Source organism: Marmota monax, unplaced genomic scaffold (assembly GCF_021218885.2).
Source record: "Marmota monax isolate L192 unplaced genomic scaffold, Marmota_monax_Labrador192_F-V1.1 WCK01_AAM20220418_F8-fsc00011, whole genome shotgun sequence".
Lineage (NCBI taxonomy): Eukaryota > Metazoa > Chordata > Mammalia > Rodentia > Sciuridae > Marmota > Marmota monax.
This window is the reverse complement of record NW_026693082.1, coordinates 21,487,304-21,510,155: the sequence shown is the minus strand read 5'-3', so window position 1 is coordinate 21,510,155 and position 22,852 is coordinate 21,487,304. Positions and strand designations below refer to the sequence as shown.

General features: G+C 34.5%; 2 protein-coding genes across 2 annotated transcripts in view; one reads left to right on the top strand and one right to left on the bottom strand.

Annotated features, from left to right (window-relative positions):
• Positions 1-22,852, bottom strand: part of Kctd4 (potassium channel tetramerization domain containing 4) — a 131,674-nt gene that overhangs the window by 47,037 nt on the left and 61,785 nt on the right. The window lies entirely within an intron of this gene.
• Positions 1-22,852, top strand: part of Gtf2f2 (general transcription factor IIF subunit 2) — a 162,742-nt gene that overhangs the window by 123,669 nt on the left and 16,221 nt on the right. The window contains exon 6 of the mRNA XM_046454102.2: positions 14,337-14,436. Coding sequence (XP_046310058.1) covers positions 14,337-14,436 — 100 coding nt within the window. The remainder of the gene's footprint in view (positions 1-14,336; positions 14,437-22,852) is intronic.

The window sequence follows — 22,852 nt, the reverse complement described above, 5'->3', positions numbered from 1 at the left end:
AAATTCTATGATTTTGTCATTTTTTAATGCAGAGTAATACTCCATTGTGTATAAATGCCACATTTTTTTATCCATTGGTCTATTGAAGGGCATCTAGGTTGGTTCCACAGCCTTGCTATTGTGAATTGTGCTGCTATGAACATCGATGTAGCAGTGTCCCTGTAGCATGCTCTTTTTAGGTCTTTAGGGAATAGACCAAGAAGGGGAATAGCTGGGTCAAATGGTGGCTCCATTCCCAGCTTTCCAAGAAATCTCCATACTGCTTTCCAAATTGGCTGCACCAATCTGCAGTCCCACCAGCAATGTACAAGTGTACCCTTTTCCCCACATCCTCGCCAGCACTTGTTGTTGTTTGACTTCCTAATGGCTGCCAATCTTACTGGAGTGAGATGGTATCTTAGGGTGGTTTTGATTTGCATTTCTCTGACAGCTAGAGATGGTGAGCATTTTTTCATGTACTTGTTGATTGACTGTATGTCCTCCTCTGAGAAGTGTCTGTTCAGGTCCTTGGCCCATTTATTGATTGGGTTGTTTGTTCTCTTATTGTCTAATTTTTTGAGTTCTTTGTATACTCTGGATATTAGGGCTCTATCTGAAGTGTGAGGAGTAAAGATTTGTTCCCAGGGTGTAGGCTCCCTATTTACCTCTCTTATTGTTTCTTTTGCTGAGAAAGAACTTTTTAGTTTGAGTAAGTCCCATTTGTTGATTCTAGTTATTAACTTTTGTGCTATGGGTGTCCTATTGAGGAATTTGGAGCCCGACCCCACCGAATGTAGATCGTAGCCAACTTTTTCTTCTATCAGACGGCGTGTCTCTGATTTGATATCAAGCTCCTTGATCCATTTTGAATTCACTTTTGTGCATGGCGAGAGAAAGGGATTCAGTTTCATTTTGTTGCATATGGATTTCCAGTTTTCCCAGCACCATTTGTTGAAGATGTGAATGAAGCATTTCTATAAGACCTTTTCCTACAGCACTGGGGATTGAATTGCAGGGGCGTTTAACCACTGAGTCACATCCTCAAACCTTTTTATGTTTAATTTTGAGACAGGGTCTCCCTAAGATGCTTAGGGCCTCAATAAATTGCTGAGGCTGGTTTTGAACTTGTGATCTTCCTTCCTCATCCTACCAAGCCACAGGGATTACAGGTGTGTGCCATCACGTTCAGCTGTAATGCCTTCTTGATTCTACTAACATGAAAAATATTTGTTATTCTATAATCTTAAAAATATTGTCTTCAGTTCTTCATAGAAGGTTCTTTGCATGGTAGCCAGGTAACTTCATATAATGTTATATAATTCCTCATCAGATTATACCAAACCACAAGCTTATTTATCGGTCAGTGAGTACACATTCTGGGGAGGTTAGAAAAAGGTGGTCATAGTTGACTGTCTTATTGAGAGGGCTAGCAACATGAACTGACAAAATTGTGAAAGTACAGAATCTTAGTGTAATAGTTACTCTTAGCACTTTATCAATATGCTAACATACAAGCCATCAGCATTTCTGTTTTAAAACAATTAACTTTACTGTACTAGTTGTAGTTCCCAGCATTTTTTTTTAATTTTTAAGGAATTTTATCCAAAAAGATAAAATTTGTGAGATTAAGCTCTCAAAACCAAATTAAATTGATGAACACATTTCAATCCTTGATGAAAAGAAAAAGCTTTAATAATTTTTCTTACCAATAACATATTAGAGTTGATCCTTTTGAGTTTTCTTCTTGGCTCATGACAAATTTAGGAGGGGTAAAAACATCTAAAATTTATTTATTTTTGTGTCTAGTGTTTCATTTGCAGTTTTAAATGCTAATGAAATTAGCAAATTAAAATGGAAATTTCAGCTGGCTTGGTACATGCCTGTAATGTCAGCAAACTAGGGAGGCTAAAGCAGGAAGATCGCAAGTTCTAGATCAGCCTTTGCAAATTAGCAAGACCCTGTCTTTTTTTTTTTTATTTTTTATTCTAATTTGTTGTATAACAGCAGAATGTATTACAATTCATATTACACATATAGAGCACAATTTTTCATATCTCTGATTATATACAAAGTATATTCACACCATTTATGTCTTCATACATGTACTTAGGATAATGATATACATCTCATTGCAAGACCTTGTCTTAAAATAAAAATGTAAAAAGAGCTATGGATGTAGCCCAGTGGTAAAGCAGCTCTGCCTTCAATCCCCAGTACCTTTTTGAGGCAAGGTGGGGGGTGGGGTTTGTGAAATAAAAATTGATTATATTTGAACTATATGCTTTAATTTCTGTATTAGCCTTTGCTATAGTAATTTAAAAGTTATAAAACATACAAAAGTGAAAATTTTTTTAAATAAAAATTGGGACTGGAAGGAATCTCATTGGTAGGCTTAAATTTGATACCACTATCTAGATTTTATTTAAATCCTTCTGGATAAGTATCTAGTTCTCAGATATTTCTAATCAAGGTGTATGTGGTGTGATTTGAGAATATTCAAAGGCCTAGAGATCCCAAACATTACACAGTGCCTGCAGTTGGCTAATTCAGTCATCCTCAGCACCACATAAAAATAAATAAAGATACTGTAAGTTCATCTACAACTAAAAACATATTAAAAAAAAAAGAATCCACTTTTCCCTCACACAAACCTTTTCCTTTAAAAAAAATTGGTTATCATGAGTAATCTGTATAATTCAGGGAACTGTTCCACTCAAGTACATGTTTTTACTTTTGTTGAACTTAGACTTGCATTCTTGTCACTATTAGTTGAAAGGCAAATAGTAGAATCAGGGATTGGTTTAAGTGCCTCAAAGGATTAAATTTTAAATTTTTTTTCTTAAAATCCAGTGAATTTTTTGAATTGTATGTATAAGTAGCCAGGTTGTGGTAGCACTATACTCCCAACAACTCAGGAGGCAGGAGGATTGCAAGTTTGAGGCCATCCTGAACAATTAGTGAGACCTGTCTCAAAATAAATAGTATTAGAGATGTAACTCAGTGGTGGAGTTCTTGCTTAATGTACACGAGGCCCTGGCTTCAATCCCTAATACCAAAAAAGGGGGATAAATAATTACTCAAAACTGTAAGCTAACAAATTTTTGTCTTTTGGTACTGTGATTAAATTACTGGTTCTAATTTGCATTTCATGAACATTGCATGTTTTACCTGTATAGCACTTTAAAAAATTATCTTTGAAAATATCAAAGGCAATAGTTTTTATAGCCAAATATCCCCTACCAGACAGCATAAAGAATGAACACAGGTTCCATAAGTCTTGGTTCTACTATTGTGTGAACCAGATAATTATTAAAAGGAATGCTTACTCAAATAACTCCCATCCATTTCTGTTCAGTATGAGTATCAGGATCAGTGGTAACAAGTTACAGTGATAGCTAAAACACACTGAGTCTATATGGGACAGGTCATCCGGTAGTTAGTCGATTTGTAAGGACTATTTCATTTATTTCTATTATTAACCTCTTTTTTCCTTGAGGGCACCAAGATGTTAGAGAAGTTGACTCACTCGACCAGTGTCACACCTAGTGATTGACTGGAACTTAAAATCAGAGTGGAGTTTCAGACTTTGCCATGTGATGGTATGGTACATTGTTTTATTCTAAGCATTATTCAAGGCCTTTCTGTATGCTATAAATTCACTTTAATCTCTGATTTTTTAAATGTAAAATTATCAGCATGAATCTTAATGCCAAAGCTGTCCTTTTTTGCTCCCTCTAATAGTGAGTTTTGTAAGTATTACTGGGCCTTTTGATAGAAGTGCTTTTACCCTCACTTCTGGGAACCATGCCAAATTATTTAGACATTTTACTTTTGTTTGTATTCGGAGAAGAGAAGTAAAATGAAAAGTTCTTAATGAAATTCAGTGTTTTGTCATTCATCGTCCACTGGAATTTAAAGTAATTTCATTTCTAACAGAGAAAGAGTAGCTAATTGGTCATGTATTGAGGAACAATAAATGGTCCCTGATGAGCTCAACTTTTTTTCCCCCTCATATTTTTAGTTTTTGCTTATAATAAAATAGCAACTAGAGTGTGCAGTTAACAGGGGAAGCATAAGCAGTAAAGGATTTCTTCCATCAAATGCTATCCATACTCTTCCTTCCCCTTTCCCATTATCACACACTTGCATTTTACCTGTGGATCCAGACTTTACAGAATGAAAAACAGTCTGCTTTCATTGGAGTGGTTGAGAAATCATGCCTGACTTGATCTAAAGAAAAAATATTGCAATGGGTAAATTGAAAATAATTAAAATTTGTAATTATTTGAAGAAGCAGTGTAAATCTTGGATGACCTATTTTCACATTTATAAGAACTGTAGTTAACTGTGCTGCCTTCCTCTGCCCTCCACAGTTTGGGCACCTGCAGTGCTTGCATGCAGCAGAGTGCTAGTGACTTTAGAAGTAATGCTCCACTTTAAGGTAAAACTAGCCACTAAACATACTCTCAAGTTCAAGATGATAGTTTACATAAGGAAAGAATATAAGCGAAAAGGGAGTTACATAAATAAAGATGTTTAGACTATGAGGAAAAATTCTTGTATTTTGGACTAAATGTTCAGTGAAGGTTTTTTGTTGTCTTAACAGGTGAATAGATATTCTCTCGGCTGCTGCTAGTTTTCTTCTCCTAGAGAAGTGAAAATTAGATAAAGGACTGAGAGTCTTACAGTGTTCTGATGAAAAACAGAAGCTATACAATAATTAAAAACAACAAAAATAAGATGCCAAAAGTCTCCATTACATTAGCCGTCATTTATTTACCTTACTCTGCACATACCTAAAACTTGTGGGTGGCTGTTGTTTCTAACAAAAGTCTAGGATTAAACAAAGTCCAGTGTGAATCATCGTTCCCTTGCTGATTGTAGGCCCCTTGCAAGGTACCTTGCTAGCTAATGTAAGAGGCATACATATTTTGGACATCATGTATTTTCTTAAAAACTATAAATATTTAAAATAGGGATAGTATATATTTACCAAACTCAAAAAGATGTCTGAATTGCTTCATTATAATATGGTGAATTATGATTAGGAGATAAATGCTGGAAAAGGAATTTTGAATTTTTTATTAGTTTGCTTTGAGATGGGGTCTCACTGTGTTGCCCAAGCAGACCTTGAACTCCTGGATTCAAGCCACCTTCCTGCCTTAGTCTCACAAGTACCTAGGATTATAAGCCTGTGCCATCAGCCTGGCTTGGCATCTTAAACCACCCTCCCCATCTCTGATAAGCTGTATGATCATGAGCAAGTGTCAATTATGCTAGAACTTGGTTATTTGAGTTGTTTTATTTTCATACAGAAGAATTAATTCAGTATTCTTTTATTAAGAAGCAGCTAATGGGGGCTGGGGATGTGGCTCAAGCGGTAGCGCGCTTGCCTGGCATGCGTGCAGCCCAGGTTCGATCCTCAGCACCACATACAAACAACGATGTTGTGTCTGCCAAAAACTGAAAAATAAATATTAAAATTCTCTCTTCTCTCTCTCTCTCTCTCTCTCTCTCTCTCTCTCTCTCTCTAAAAAAAAAAAAAGAAGCAGCTAATGGTTGAATCATATGAGGTTCCTGGTTTTATGAGTCAAATGTTATCAAGTTTCTATGTTACACAGAGGCAGATTTTTTCGTTTTCTTTTATTCTTAGTCTGGGCACCAGCTAGAATGCAGTCCCTTAAGTCCATCAGCCAGTTCATGAATTGTCCCTCTGGATGGGCACATGTGAATGCAGGTCAAAGGACTTGCCCTTCCTTCAGTAAAACTGTAATGTTGAAATGGGTGGGTTTTTCCTACTTGTCATGATTTTGCTGCTTCTAGTAATAAGTCTTTGTTGTTGTTTTGCTTTTAAAAAAAAAAACCACTATGGGATATAGATATACAGATTAGAGGGCTGCTAACTGGTGGCCTAGTATAGCTAGTGTTCGGGTTTATTTTTTGGAAGGGATTTTTTTTCTTTTGTTTTGGTGAGAGGGTTGCCCATTTTCTTAATTGAGTGAGTTGGCAATGTCGGATGGTTTCACATAAAACTCTGATTCTCTTGCACTTTGTTGAATAAAATAATTTGGGAAGAGCATACCTACATTCCTGCAGAATAGCAGTCATCTGTAGCAGAGCACTTGTAGCCCTCCTGAGGTGGAGCCTGTGCTCTATTTCCAATTCACCATAGCCCCTCCTCTCACTCTTGCTTTCTGCTTTACCTGACACACTCTGTCCTGCAGTATCTAGTAGACATTCTGTAATGATAGAGGTATCTATGTTATCCACCATAGTGGCCACTAGCCACATATGGTTCTATGTACTTAACTGTAGCTAGTGTGTCTGAGAAACGGAATTTTGAATTTTATCCATTTTAATTAATTTATATACACACATATGGGATGCAGTATTTTCCTTTATTATATATTTCCCTAGAGTGAAAAATTAATTAATTAATACTAATACCTTATGTGTATCTCTTCTCTTCTATGCCAAATCTGAATGTTGGTGTGTTATCACCATGCCTGTTCTGGCACCTAGGCATATGAAAGGGGTCTGTGCTTTCACAAAGCTTACAAATTATAAGTATTTGTAGGAGACACATTTCCAAGAAATGTGACATTTGCTATATGATCCTTCCAGTAGGCCTTCCAGATAAGGATATGTAATTTAATTCCTTATCAACCGCAACCCCCAAAATTGTCCATTGCCACTCAGATCCACATTCTAATAGTCTTGACATGTACTTACTATTGCAGTCCCTCTAAGAAACTGTCTTTGTTCCACTCCCCAGTTTTGGAACTTTCTAAAATATGCTAGGCTGCTTTAGAATTTTTTCATAGTAGTAAATCAGCTCAGCCTTCACCTGGTTATTTTATTACCTCAGCCTTCTGTCTACCTATTCCCAAGCTGTACCTTCTTCCAGAACTTCTTTTTTGTTTCCTGACAGGATGGAGCGTGTGGGTGCTTGCTCACAGGCAGTCCCAGTGCTCCACTGTTTTTCCTGATTCTATCTGCTGTTAGACGTTTTTCTTTCATCCTACAAATGTCAGCCTCTTTCTCTCTCTTGGGAGGCACTGTGTACCTCCATTCATTGCTTCATTCTCTCCCTTTCAAAAATGAAATCTAAATTTAAGAAAATACACACTCTTTTGTAAAACCTGTCATTTTAAGAATAACATAAATATTGCAATCAAATGTAGCTACAGCATAAATGATAGATGAATGCTAAAATGATAATTACATTATGAAATAACTCCCACATTTGCCATTGCTAGTGGAAACATTTGTTATTCGGTGTTGTTTGAAGTTGTTTAATTCTGTTGCTGATAACCAGATTAGCAAGGCAGTATTTCATAAGGTTTTCTGCTTAGGCATGAAAGTAGTCTATGTGTATAAAATCAGACATTATTATAGCATTTGTTAATATGATATTTGACCTTTTTCTTTTTGATTTAGTTGTCCAGTTAAGGTGTTATTTATTTGCTCAACAAATATTTATTGAGTTGCTGTGATATATTTGCCAATAAGTATTAGCTAAAATTTGTAGCCTTTACTTCCCGGATCTGCCAACAGCTTAGAGCCATAATTTGGCATTTCCATTTTGTCAAGTTTTAACAATGTTCATCTTCTGAAATATTTGAGGGATGTAGCTGCTCTCATTTTTTAATAATGCCAAACAATTTAAAAATTGAATTTCCAGTTTAGTATAACTCTTGATAAAGCATAATAATGAAGAATATCTTTAAATGATTTTGGTAAGGGTGATTATGGACCATGATTATATCCTAATAACTAGTGATATTGACTTAATAGGCATTTTTTGTGTGGATGTGTGTGGGGGTAGGGCTGTTATAAGGGAGAGTCTACTCTTGCTTTGTGTGTGTGCATGTGTATGTATGTGAGAGAGAGAGAAAGGTTAGATCAGTTTTGGGCAGGCTGATGACTATCAAGAAGAAATTATTTATTTTGAACTGAGTTCCATGGGATTTTAATTAGAGGCTGTATTCTTTTATATGAGCCAGCAGAATGCATTACAATTCTTATTACCCATATAGAGCACATTTTTCATATCTCTGGGTGTATACAAAGTGTATTCACACCAATTCGTGTCTTCATATATGTACTTTGGATAATAATGAGCTGTATTCTGATGTATGGTCTGAATTCTGTTATATGGGACCATATAGAATGAAAATCTTAATTTCAGTTCTATTGTTGGCTTTATCATAAGAAGAAAGTAAGATTGGGACGATAAAGGGAAAGCTCTTAACACAGTTTCCAGAACATAGTGCTCTTTATTTTTATTTTTTATGTTTTTTTTTTAAATTTTTTTTAGTTGTAGTTGGACTCAATATCTTTTTTTTTCTTTTTTTTATTGGTTGCTCAAAATATTACAATGATCTTGCCATATCATATTTCATACATTTGATTCAAGTGGGATATGAATTCTTATTTTTACCACGGGTACAGATTGCAGGATCACATTGGTTATACATCCATGTTTATATATACTGCCATACTAGTGTCTGATGTATTCTGCTCCCCTTCCTATTCCCCCCTCCTCTCCCCTCCCCTCCCATCATCTCTCTCTACCCCACCTACTGTAATTCATTTCTCTCTTTTTTTCCCCTTTCCCCTCACATCCTCTTATATGTAATTTTGTATAACAATGAGGGTCTCCTTCCATCTTCCATGCAATTCCCCTTCTCTCTCCCATTCCCTCCCACCTCTCGTCTCTGCTTAATGGTGATCTTCTTCTCATGCTCTTCCTCCCTGCTCTGTTTTGAGTCGCCCTCCTTATATCAAAGAAGACATTCGGCATTTGTTTTTTAGGGATTGGCTGACTTCACTCAGCATAATCTGCTCTAATGCCATCCATTTCCCTGCAAATGCCATGATTTTGTTATTTTTTAGTGCTGAGTAATATTCCATTGTGTACAAATGCCACATTTTTTTAATCCATTCATCTATTGATGGGCATCTAGGTTGGTTCCACATTCTAGCTATTGTGAATTGTGCTGCTATGAATATTGATGTAGCTGTATCCTTATAGTATGCTCTTTTTAGGTCTTCAGGGAATAGTCGGAGAAGGGGAATAGCTGGGTCGAATGGTGGTTCCATTCCCAGCTTTCCAAGGAATCTTCATACTGCTTTCCAAATTGGCTGCACCAATTTGCAGTCCCACCAGCAATGTACAAGTGTACCCTTTTCCCCACATCCTCGCCAGCACTTGTTGTTTGACTTCATAATGGCTGCCATTCTTACTGGAGTGAGATGGTATCTTAGAGTGGTTTTAATTTGCATTTCTCTAATTGCTAGAGATGGTTAGCATTTTTTCATGTATTTGTTGATTGATTGTATATCCTTCTCTGAGAAGTGTCTGTTCAGATCCTTGACCCATTTGTTGACTGGGTTATTTGTTTTCTTATTGTTTAATTTTTTGGACTCAATATCTTTATTTATTTTTATATGGTGCTGAGGATGGAACCCAGGGCCTCACACGTGCTAGGTGAGTGCTCTACCTCTGAGCCACAACCTCAGCCTCAATATAGTGCTTTTTAAATGTCTGTTTTCATGTGCTATCAGTTTGTTGGTGTTTTAGCTCTTTGGTTACATGGCCTTGTGAACTTTCTCTTTGATGGGAAGAAATAGGAGATAATGCTCTCTATTTTTATTTAGTTCCCCACCCACTTGATACTGGGGATTGAACTCAGAGTCGCTTTACCACTGAGCTACATCTCAGTCCTTTAAAATTAAAAAAAAAAAAATTGAGACAAGATCTTTTTAAGACTGTCCTTGAATTTGTCATCCTCCTGCCTCAGCCTCCCGAGTTTCTTAGATAACAGACATGTGCTACTGTATCCAACTTTAATGACTCTTTAAATAATAATATTAAACTCAGAATTCAGTGAAGTTGATTTTGACTATTCCCTTAAATAGTAAAAAAGCTAAATAATTTTGTGTGGCCCAAGTTATACAGTGATAGTAATTGTTAGTCATTATTTCTTTTCTTTTTTAAAATTAATTAATCAGTATATCTTACAGTAGACTGCATTTTGACATAAAACTGTACACAAGTAGAGCACAACTTCTCTTGTCATTATTTCTTGTCCAGAGAAATGAGTTGCTCTTGGTGCCATTCAACATTAGGTGTTTGAATCTATGTTAATGTTAAGTGTGAGGCATAGAGAGTAACTCATATCTTTATGTAAAACTTGCTGATTAAGAAATATTAAAATCAGCATATTACAATGACTCAGCCACATCAGTGTTTATAGCAGCTCAATTCACAATAGCTAAACTGTGGAATCAACCTAGGTGTCCCTTAACAGATGAATGGATTAAAAAATGTGGCACGCACAAACACACATTCACACAATGGAATATTACTCAACCTTAAAGAAGAATGAAATTATGGCATTTGCCAGTAAGTGTATGGAGATGGAGAATATCATGCTAAGTGAAATAAGCCAATCCCCCATAAAACAAAAGCCGAATGTTTTCTCTGATATGTGGATGCTAATTCGCAATGTGGTGGGGTCAAGGTTGGGGGGTGACTAGGGAAGAAAAGAGTTACCTTAGATTAGGTAGAGCGGAGTGAAGGGAGGGGAGGGGGGATATGGGGGTAAGAAAGATAGTAGAATGAATCAGACATTATTACCCTATGTACATATATAATTATACAACCTGTGTGATTCTACATCATGTACAACCAGAAGAATGAGAAATTATACTCCATTATATATAATGTATCAAAGTGCATTCTACTGTCACTAATTAAAACAAATAAAAAATATTTAAAAAAAGAATTTAAGATAGAAGGTGTTAGTTTTTCAGTTATCTTTTTTCAATTGTAGTAGCAGAGTAAAAGGAGCATCTCATATACAGATTTTCTAGTAAAGTGAATTCTATCAGTTTTATAGTAACACAGTCTGACCCCTCTTCTTGGGTTATAGTTGCTCAAGCCAGAAATCTAAGCCCAATTATTCTTACTGCCTTTCTTCCTCTTTTGTACCCAAGTTCAGTTGAACAATTTCTATTGAATCTCTCTTCAAAATATTTTCTTAATTTGCTAAACTTGACTTTTACCTCTTTAGCATCACCCTCATCCAAATGAGTATTATTTTTCCTCTGTATTAGGACAGTAGCTTTTCTAGTTTCTCGGCTCCATGTTTACTCCACACCATCCTGCAAACAGTAGTCAGAGGAGTATTTTAAAAACACAGGTCTGGTCACTTTTTTACTTTAAAATTCTCTGATTAAATTTAAGCTTCCTAAAATAAATAAAGTTAAGCTTCCTGAATATAATCTATGGTATAAGATAGATACCTGTAATTTTCTCTCAAGTGTTTAGTGTGTTTGCTGTTACAACTCAGGCAAATAATTTAGAGACTATTTGCAAACTTCACCAACTTGAGCTTCCAAGAATATAATTCTCAGTTACCTAAAATTTAAATTAAGTTTTTTTTTTAAAGAAATAAAGTTGTGTTTAGAATGCATCCATATTCAAACCTATTTAATTTTTAATACTTAAAAATATTATGCTTTGACAAAATAAGTATGATTTATGATGCCACAGCATTTATCTCATAAATGTATATTTCCAAACACTTTGTCTCCAACTATGGAAAATGTAAAAAGATACAGTTAAATCCTAACCTTCTATGAATATGTATATTCATATTCATAATGATGCTAAGAATCAGCACCAAAAACTTTTTAGAAGATTTGTAAAACAAAGTGACCACAGAATATTGCTTTTAAAATTTTAAAATTTTCTGCAAAAGTCAAAGCCCATTTTAAAAAATAGTCAGGACTCTTAGCTTGCTTGCAGTTCAGCCCAGCACCTCTGTATGTGGTTTGGCTATTCTGATTTGCAAACCAGATAGTTCCAAATCATATTATTCTGATAAACCCAGGTAAACCTTCTTTTGACTTTGAAAGCCTGTTGAGGTCAGTAATGTTTAATTTAGTACATTGTTCAGTGATGAAATGGAGTTGCAAATTGTTCTGACACTTCATGAGATAATGTTAAATGAATTATTTAGTGTTAATTAAAGAACCTGCTAAATTATTTTAAACCAGTCAAGGTTAATTAAGGTATTTTAAGATTTGGTTCTTGAAAAATAGGCTGTATTTTCAGTTCCTAACCTTTTGAGCTTGTAATCATAAGATGCCCTCTTTTTATTAAAACAAAACCCTTGAAGTTGACTTTTTTGAAGTACAATGCAAAGGTTGAATTTTTATATTAGCTCTTTATTTTAAAGCAATGATCATTGTTTTTCTTTATTTAAAAGATTAAATATTTTGAGGTTACATATATCATGCCAGTCTGGATGGTGAAACTGACTTTTAGAATTGCTGAAGAATTTTTCTGTAAAGGAAAGTATGCCACATGGACCTGAGTCAGGAAGCAGTGGCTACAAAAAAATTCTTTAGAAAATATGTGTGACATACGAAAGGCAAAAGTAATATAGTACTTACTATTTATGATTGCATATCCGGTAAATTTCTGAAGATATTTCCAGAGTATTTTTTTAACATTTTATAAAATAATCATTTAAAGCTTAAGTATGGATTAATAAATGAATGAATTTAAATATTTACATTTCCATATAGAAATAAGTATACTGAATTTGGGTTTCATGGTAAAGTATACCTAATACCTAATAATGTAAATTTCATATATAAAAAATAGTTGGTATACATTGAGTATCTCAGTATTTTGCTGTTATATACCTAAAAATAAACAGAATAGAGAATTATCTTCATCCAAAATGATTTATCTTTATCCGTATTTAGTAAGAACATTTTAAAATAGGTACTTTTTGTACTTCGAGGTGTCTTTTTGAATTTTAAATGAAAATTAGCTTTAGTACTTGTTCTGTTGAACCATGAATTTAAAGTCTGAGTCAAATTTTATATAATATACAATTTTGAGCATGTATTATTTTTGAATGACCAACATTTTATGGCTTTCAAATTAACCATCCAAAAAATAATGATATTTTGTATTTATTAGGTATACTTCCTTTTTTATTATAAAAGTAATAGATGCTTATTGCAGAAAGTTTAGAAAACATACAGAAATCTTACAATGCACTAATACTGATCTCTTCCTTTTCATCTTTCATGTTAATTTCACCTTTTTTTAAAAAAGATGCTTTCTTTTTGTTTTTATTAAGTAGGCAATTTTCTAACATGTTTTTCAATTTCTTTGCTGTGACCATTGCATCCCACTCCTTCCTTTTGGATTTATTTTCCTTCACCCAAAAGTAAACCTTTCAATAATTCTTTTAAGGATGATCTGTAAATGTCTTAAGGGTTTTGTCCAAAAATACTTTTATTTCATTCTTGCACTTTACTTACAAATTAGCTACCTATGAGCATTTTCTTAAATATACTACATATTTATATTCTGATACCCTACTGATGAGAAATCCAAAGATACAGTGAAACCTTTTTTAAAAAATTTTTTTAGTTGCAGATGGACACAATACCTTTATTTGTTTATTTTTATGTGGTGCTGGGCAACCCAGTGCCTCATGCATGCTAGGCAAGTGCTCTACCACTGAGCCACAACCCTGGCCCCACCATTTTTTTTTTTTTTTAAGCTGCACTTTTCTCCTCTTAAAACAGTTTTTTTGATTAGCAAATGAATTTCTCTTAACTCTTAAAGTAAGAAATAAATGTTTGAATGTGTCTTTCCACATTTAATACAAACAAAATATCCTAAGTCTGTTACTTGAAGATGTATGTTCAGGTATTATGTTTTATAATATGCTATACACGGTGTCATGCATTTTATGGCTGTTTTCTCAAAGGCAATATTTCAAATTATATTTTAATTTGGATGTAGTCCTGTAGTAGTTTTAGACCATTCGTATCTTTTAGAAGTCTGTAATCACCGAAATGTTCTGTATCTGTACTAGCCAATGAGACCTTTGGTGCTGATTACTAGATACTAGACCTTAGGTGCTGATTTATTCCATTTTGTTAGCCTTTATTTCTAATTAGATAAATGGAAATTTTGAATTAGCAACTTGATTAATTTTAGTTTATATAGTTTATTTTTACTTGTAGGGTTGGTTGGTTAATTGGTTGGTTTTCAGAAATTTTCAGGTGATTGGTTTCTGGTTTTTAGTAGTTAAGATTTGCCTGTACAATATAGGATTAAAAGTAAGTTATAGACTAATGAAGTAACACAATAGTCATATATTTTCACTGTGGTTTTTGAATGTTCTAGTAAGGGTAGTATAATAATCTGAGGTTTATACATTAATTGGTATTTATTGAATAAGAATTACAGAAATAAGTCTTCAGGTTTCATTCTGCTAAACAAATAAGTGTATATAATGCCTTCTGTTTTTCAGATTGCAAATAGAAGAATCTTCCAAACCTGTAAGGCTATCGCAACAACTGGAGAAAGTTGTAACAACAAATTACAAGCCTGTTGCTAATCATCAATATAATGTAAGTTTTCTGCATGTTTCTCTTTATTCAGTGTTATGTCTTTATTCTTTTCTGTATTATAGATTCTTAGGTTTTGAAAGTACTCATCAGTCATAAGCCTTACCCTCAGGTGCTTGAATACCTAATCCAGACATAGTAAGGAATATGACAATTTGCTAAGCATAGAAAACAGCTTGCCCTATATCATAAGCCACACCTTAAGAAGACAACCACTGTTCAAAGTATTCTTGATATTCTTTTTTTTTTTGTGCCCCCCCCATTTTTCTATACCTTTATATTTGTTCATATGAGATCTTAATGTATTGACAAAAAAAATTAAAGGTCATACATAGATGTGTACACTTATTATCTATCAATGTTTTTTAAAAAATTAAATATCATTCAGAAATTTTAAAATGTCCTGGAACAACAGTAATTTTTCTCAATGATAATTAAGATCACTTTGCTCACAGGTATTTTTACTATCTCTTACTGCTGTGCAAAGGGGGGACTGCTTATATGTTTTCAACCTTTTTTATTAAAGTATATTTTATACATACTTATATATAATGTATAATATAATAATACTTATATATTATGTATACTGGCATATTATTTGGTGTTTACACTTCTGAGTGCTTTATAACTGGTGACACATAATCTTCATACCTACCCCATGAAGTAACTACCACTATTATTATTAGTTTATAGTTGAGGTCCTGAGACTCAAGGAGGTTAGCTTATTTAAGGTCACACAGTCGTTAATCATTCCAGATGTAAAACCTAGATAGTGTGGCTTAAGAATCAAGCTCTTAACCACCATGATTATTGCCACAGGATTAACAATGCTAAAACGGCTAAGGTTTGGAGGTTTGAAGTACCTGTAATGCAAGAAGAAATGTAATGTTTTTTTAAAAATGTATGCATTTTTAGTTGTAGATGAACGCAATGCCTTTACTTTATTTATTTTTTGTGTGGTGCTAGGGATCCAACCCAGTGCCTCACATGTGCTAGACAAGTGCTCTACCTCTGAGCCACAACCCCAGCCCAAGAAATGTAATGATTCGATGAAGGTCAAGTCAAGTAGCAGTTAACAGTTGAACTCTTGTATCCTACTTTGTTGCTTAAGATCCCTTTTGATACTGAGCATAGAAAGAATGAAAACCTCTTTTAAAACTGACCTTAGGTGTCCAGACTTATTAAGTACCACAGAACAGTGTTTGCCAAAATACTACTTTATGGTATTTAAGTTTCTAGTGGTTAATTTGCATGAGACATAGCAAAAGCTTCCAGGGCTAAACAGGCATGTAACTGAGCAGAAGACTGAGGCTTACGAAGGCAAATGCTGGGGAGTGTAAGAACTGTGTACACCTATTCCTTCTGGAGACATTCAGATGTTTTAAAAAAAAAAAAAATTGCTGCACTGATTAGATTAGACAAGGCAGTCCACAGTTCAGCTGCACAGCTTTTTGTTATGCTTTATGGGGGAAAAAAAACTAAAGAAGACCAGGAAGGTAAAGGGAGACAATAGTGTCAGATAATACAAGAGAGGTATTTTTCTGTCGGGTGTAGATAAGAATCTGCTTCTCGTCCTCTTCTGCCTTTTCTACTCCTAGTTGGGTGCACAGTTATGCAATGTCTGATTGAGATGTTTTGAGAAATGTGTTGGTAGGCAGTTTGATCATTGTGCAGACATATAAAGGGTACTACACAGACCTCAATGGTATAGCTTGCATCCTTTGGCTGTATAATACTGTCATATACATGGTATTTTCTTGACTGAAATGTTGCTATGCTGTACATAATTGTACACATAACTTCCTGGAGTTAATGGAAATAGAAAACTAAAATAATGTAGGTCTTATTTGTCTTTGCCTTTCTTCTTCATGGTGTGCTTCTCCTATAACCTTTGACTCCACTCTTCTTCTCTTATGGGCCAGTCTTCTATATACAGTTTCCACTCTTTGTCACAGGGAGGATAAGATAAATAGCACTTTCCATAGGCTGTGAAGAGATGTAACCTTTCTGGAGGGAATTTTAGTAATTTGTATCAAAAGTACTATTTAAAAGGATTTGTCCTTTGACTGGCAATCTTGAATATAGGAATTTATAATAGTAAAACAAATGTCAAAAAAAATGTATGTACAGTAATGTTTCTCTATGTTGTTTAAGATAGAAAAACACTGGAAACAAATATCCAGAATTGGAGATTGGTGAAATATCTGACGTCATTGGTTTGGGATGGTAGGAACTAGAGTGATTTTATTCTAATTTTCCTCTTTTTAAAGTCTTTTTTGAGTTATTAGAATTGTCACAGTGCGTGTGGATTGTCTGACTTGTTATCATAAGCGGTAAAATTCTATTAGGATGCAAAGGGGGAAAGCTAAGTGTTATGGCCAGGATGGCACCCTACCTCAGCTGTCTAAGGTTTGTCTTCTCTCAAAAACAAATGTAAATAAGTCCAAATGCTTTGTATTCTGAACTCCTTGTCAGCCTTTAATATTGATGTTTCATTTCAAGGCACGAACCTTTGTGAAGGTTGTCATGTACAAGAGTCGTTATAGTAAAGAGTCACATAATAATCTTTGATTAAGATTTCATTTACATAAAGTCAAAAATTGACTATAATCTATTACATTGCATTTGAATAAATGTTTAGTAATTGTTTTCTATGGGAGTGTATCTGAACGGGTAGAAGCACCTGCACAGCTTTGAAAACATTCAGTATTATAGTATAATGCCTACTGTACAAAGCATATGAAACTTTTCTTATATATCAGAAGGAAACACTGATTTTTTAAAAGATTGAGTAATAACATAGTTAATCAGGAATGTTTTAGACATTGCATAATCAAGATTTTTAATGAAAATTTTTAAGCCCAATATTATATTTACAAAGTTTTGCAAAGTGTAAAAACATGAAGCCTATTCTTTCATTTTAATGTTTATGGTTCTTTGGATGCAATTTTCAGAATAAAAATGAGTAGAGATTTCTTCAAAACTTAGAGGGTGAAAATTGTATATGTACTTGCAAAAGTATATCTTTTTTCTTTAAAGTGTTGGGGTTGTAGCTCGGTGGTAGAGCACTTGCCTTGCATGTGTGAGGCACTGGGTTCGAATCTCAGCACCACATAAAAATAAATAAATAAAGATATTTGTCCATCTATGACTAAGAAAAAAAATATTTTTTTAAAAAAGTGTTGGGGACCAAACCTAGGACCTTGTGCATGCTAGGCAAGCTCTTGACCACCAAGGTATAACCCTAACCCTATCTTTACATTGATTAGAAAGAAACTTCCTTGCATTTACACCTAGAAAAATTTTCACCCACCTATGGCATATGGAGAAATTTGCATATACATAGAGACTATACAGATATATGAACTCCTACTTTGTACTTGGAATTATTCTAAGCACTGAGTTAAAATTTTTTCTTTAGTTCACATACTGTCTGTGTCATAATACCCACCATACTTGCCATTCAGAAAGCATACATTAGGCCAAAAGAATTATATAATCAGCATTATCTTTTAGAACACCCCTTCCTTGAAAGCATTATCCTGCAAACCCTCCTTTTATGAGAAGATGACCCTTATGTTTCTGTGGCCTTGCCTCCTCTTTCATTAAGTTTCAGAAACTGAAACCAGTTCATGTAAGTCAGCATTTTCCAAAGTATTTTGAAACACTGATTTGTTAGAGTCTCCTTAAGGTGTGTGTGGGGGGGGGGGGGAGGGGACAGGGGTTGAATAGAGGGATTTCATGTTAAAAGAACTTATAGATTCTGAATATTTCCCCCTGCAAAATTGACACCTATATTTTAATATTTAAAAATTGGGAACTCTTAGGGTTGGGATATAGCTCAGTGGCAGAGAATATGCCTAGCCTGTAGAAGACCCTAGGTTTGATCCTCAACACTACAAAACGGGGTGGGGGTGGGGGAATAAAAGAAACCTTCAGGAATTTATTTAATCCTGCATTTTGCAAGCATTTAAACACCAATTCCCCTTTCCTCATCCTCTGAAGTAGGGAAAACAAACTTTAGAAAAAAATGGGATCTTCAAAGCAGGGTTTACAAGAGAACCCAATGGGTAAGGGGAAAACATTAGAACTTACATTTATCTTGTTTTTCATCTTATAAAGGGAAAAGTTTTAAAAATACTTACCACAGGAATTGGCTTTATACAAACCCTTATGTACTTCCTAAAATCAGTTGTTTTTAGCAAAAGAGTAGAGATAGTACAGCACAGAGGAATTAACTGTGGTGCCCACACATTTTTATTTGTTTTCAGCTTTTTGTATATGGTACTAAATTCTGAGATATATAGGTTATAATACCTTTTATTAATTAAACTCAATCTCAAAAATGAGCAGATGTCTTTAAAAAATTTCCACAAAGAAACTGTAGATAATGCCAATAAAGCAAATACATGTGAATAAAAAAGTGGAAAAACTGATACTTCTCTTGCTTCAAAATGATCTCTGTCAGTCACTCTATAAAGTAGCAAGAAGGGTAAAGGAATCAGATCCTTAGAGGAATCAGATCCTCTTTAGAACGAGATTGGCTGTTCTAAAATGGAAATTATCAATACCATTTTAAATATGACTCGTCATTCCCTGTCTCTCTTGGAAACAGAAACAGCTCAAGATATTTGTAGCAGAAAGGGATTCGGTGTAGGGAATTGGATACAAATAGTTTATGAATACAAAGTGGAAGAATTGGAATTGGAAACGGGAGAAGAAGCCTGGTTACAGAGAGAATTGCCCTTCCTCCTGGTTTCATTCTCCCACTGACAAACACCAGCTAGCCAGGGAATCTTGGAAATATAGCCTGAAGGACCCTGCCACCACAACCACCATGGCCTAAAGCTAAAGCTTGATGCGCCTTGTGGTATAGTACCTTAAGTTATATTGTCTATTGCTGTTACGAAGCTTTCATAGTTGGCAATATTTTTAAAAACTAAGCATAGGTATTCAGGCTAGGGATGTAGCTTAATGGTAGAGCACCGCTGGGTTCAAACCTTAGTGCCACACCAAAAAAGGGTTGGGGGGGGGCGGGAAGGAAGGAAGAAAAAGAAGAAAGCTAATTTACAAGATTCCTTTCAACTCCCTCCATCTCTCAATCATAATTGTTGTGTGTTTCTGGTTTTATATGTTGTCATCTGGCATGTGTAAATTTCATAGTATTCTTTGATAATGGTTCTCAACATGGGCTAGATAGTAGAATCAGCCAGGAGGCTTTAAAAAAGAAAATGCCTCCAGAGTTTGATCATTTGATCCAATGTGGGAGCCAATTATCTCAAGGTGTTTAAAGTTCCCTAGGTTATTCTAGTTTACAACCACTAATCCAAAGAGATAGAAACTTTTTACAGTTCTGTCTGCCATCTCCTGTTGAGGAAGGGATGGGATTCAATAATGATATGAGGGAGGAGATCAGAAAGTTTCTTTCTTCCAAACCCAGGATTTTTAAAAAGAATTAATATCTTCTTGTCTTTCTTATCACCTCTATCCCCTGCTCCTGAGTTTGACAAACAATGTGTTCTCTAGCCCTTCATCAGAAAGTGAGAGAGAACCAGAAACACTTAACTAGAAAAGTGATTAATTCAAGTAATAGAATTGTTACATAGAACCTTGAGGTTAACCCTCAGGAACTAGAAATAAAATTTGTCCTTATGCATAAAACAGATTGTTTCTTTAGTGTGGAAACTAACTGTTTTAGTCTTCAGAAATAAGATTATTTAGTTTGGGTTTTTTTTTTTTTTTAATTTTGCTGATTAAAATGGATGCCTGCAAGAATGTATCATAAAGGCTTTTCAGCAGTGTTTGCCTAATATAGTACATACTGTATCTTATCCATTTGAATTTGTACACCAAGGACTGTGGATTCTAAAGAAATGATTTCCTCCAAAGAAATGATGGTAACACACTAAGCAGAAATAGAAGCATTTGTAGAGGGGAGGGGGAAAATGATTTTTCTTAAGGACTTAAAATGCGAAACCATGATAGTTGAGGCTGTCATGCTCACTTTCGCAGTTAAAATAAAAACCTTCACAGAGACTGCCTTGACATAGCAATCAAAGTATTTCTGCAAACAACAGTCTCAAAATTTACAGACATCTGAGTTATAATATTTTAATTGGTAGTGGGTGGCATTTATAATTTTAGTCAGTGATTAAGGTTTCAGTAATGACAGTTGAACATCTCTTTACCATATCCACAATGGATTTTCAACATTTTGTTGAATTTTAGTATTGAATAATTTGTTTTCTGTTGCAAAAGTAAGATTAGTTGTGTATGATAGATTTTTTAATTATAAAAATTTATAACTGGAGACAAAAGTTTAAAGTACTTCCTGAATTTAAGTTTATTTCTATGATATTGGCTACATAGTGATGTATGGTCATTAAGGACAGAAGAAGATCAGTAATTAAAATTCACTTGACTTAAAAACTATTTGTTTTAATAACTGTCAGTAATATTTTGTATTGGCTGCTAACAAGTTAGATTTAGTCTGACTGCTTTGAGTGTTGTTTCTTTTTTTTTTTAAGAGAGAATTTTTTTTAATATTCATTTTTTAGTTTTTGGTGGACACAACATCTTTATTTTATTTTTATGTGGTGCTGAGGATCGAACCCAGCGCCTGCGCATGCCAGGCGAGCACGTTACCCTTGAGCCACATCCCCAGCCCAAGTGTTGTTTCTTTAAGGTGCCTGTGTCAGAAACAAAGTGCCCAAAGGAAAAATAGTTAACCAACAGAAGTAACATTATCTCAGAACTATAAATTTCTCTGAAGTATACTAGTGCATATTATTTATAGTTTGTGTAATTACTCTTACCTGCAGTACCAAGATTAAGTTGAATACTAAGATTACCACTTCTGTACTGTTTAGATTTTAAAAAGAAAAAAGAAAAGTCAACTTCAAGGACCTTAGTTTTATCATAAGCATATTAGGTATTATTAACTTAATGAACATGGAAATAATTTAAACCCCTTTTTATAATTACACATATACTGGAACTTCTTACCTGATACAACAAAGGAGAATTTGGATTATGGACCTGTCTTAGATATTATCAAAAAAGATTTAACCAGTTTAGCTTTAAAGCAATATTTTTTTATAAGTTATCCCATAGTACCAGGACTATGACAATAATAGATGTTTTGGGGTTTTATAGGGTTTTTTTTGTAGTGCTAGGATCAAACTCAGGGCCTTGTACATGCTAGACATGTCCTCTACCACTGAGTTATACCTTTGTCCATTTCTTGTTTTTTTTTTTTAAATAAACATAAGAATAAATGTGTTGGGGCTTTCAGATTACACTTTTAAGAATTGTTGTTCAGTAGATAAGAGGCCACACTACCTCAAGGAATTGAGCCATTGGTGGACATGGTTAACATAGAATGATTAGCATACATTTCTATCTGCTTTCCCCTTTATTTTTAAAGAAGGAAAGCACCAACATTCAGTGCAGTCACTGTATTTGAGCAGGAGGTATGTAAACCAATTTTTAAAAAAAAAATCTAGATAGAATTTGGTGGTTTTCTTCCTACTCATTAACATTATAAATCACAACTTAATCTAACTTCTGATCTTATCCCTGGTAATGATTTTAAAGTTCCTTTCTAATTTATTCTAAATTCTTGCCTTTGAATTCTGGCCATCTTAACTCTGGGTTTGGGAATTGATAACAAACCCTTAAAAAGTTTTTCTCACCATTGCCAACGAGAATATTATATCTTGACCTCTCTGAAGTAGCCCTTCTTGCTTTACCAGCGTGTTTCTTTGAAAACATTTTTTTCTATTAATCTTCCCAGCTTCACCCATCATTTTATATAATGAAGAGCCTCCAAAGGGTAGAAATCACTTCTTTTTTCTGAATTTATCTATATCTGTCATCTTCTTTCAACATAAACTAAAGCTGGGAAGGGAGTGGAGACAGTTGTCATGCAGGGTCTGACTGCATATGAAGGATGCAAAGGCCTAATCCCACTCACACTTGTATTCCCAAGGATATGGAGGCTGGGGCAGGAGGATTGGAAGTTCAAGGCTAGCCTGGGCAACTTAGTGACATCCTGCCTCAAAATAGCATAAAATAAAAACTCAGTGGTAACACTCTTACCTAGCATGCATGAGGCCCTGGGTTCAGTGCTCAGTGATGGGAAAAGAAAATAAGCTAAACTCTAATCTTTTCCTGGGTCCCCACTTTGTCTTGTCTTCCCTGGAAACCAATAGCTTTTGACAATAAATGAAATCCCACACCCCACCCAACCCCTTGGGAAGGGAATAAGCAGTTACCATCTCTCTTCTGTATGTAAATAGATTCTTTGATTTATTTTCTAGATCCCAAGGTAAATTTCTCTTATCCTGCACTTGACCAGGGTAAAGGATTATAATGTCTTCATCTCCCAGTCCTGGCTTTTTTCTGCTTTTCACCAGGC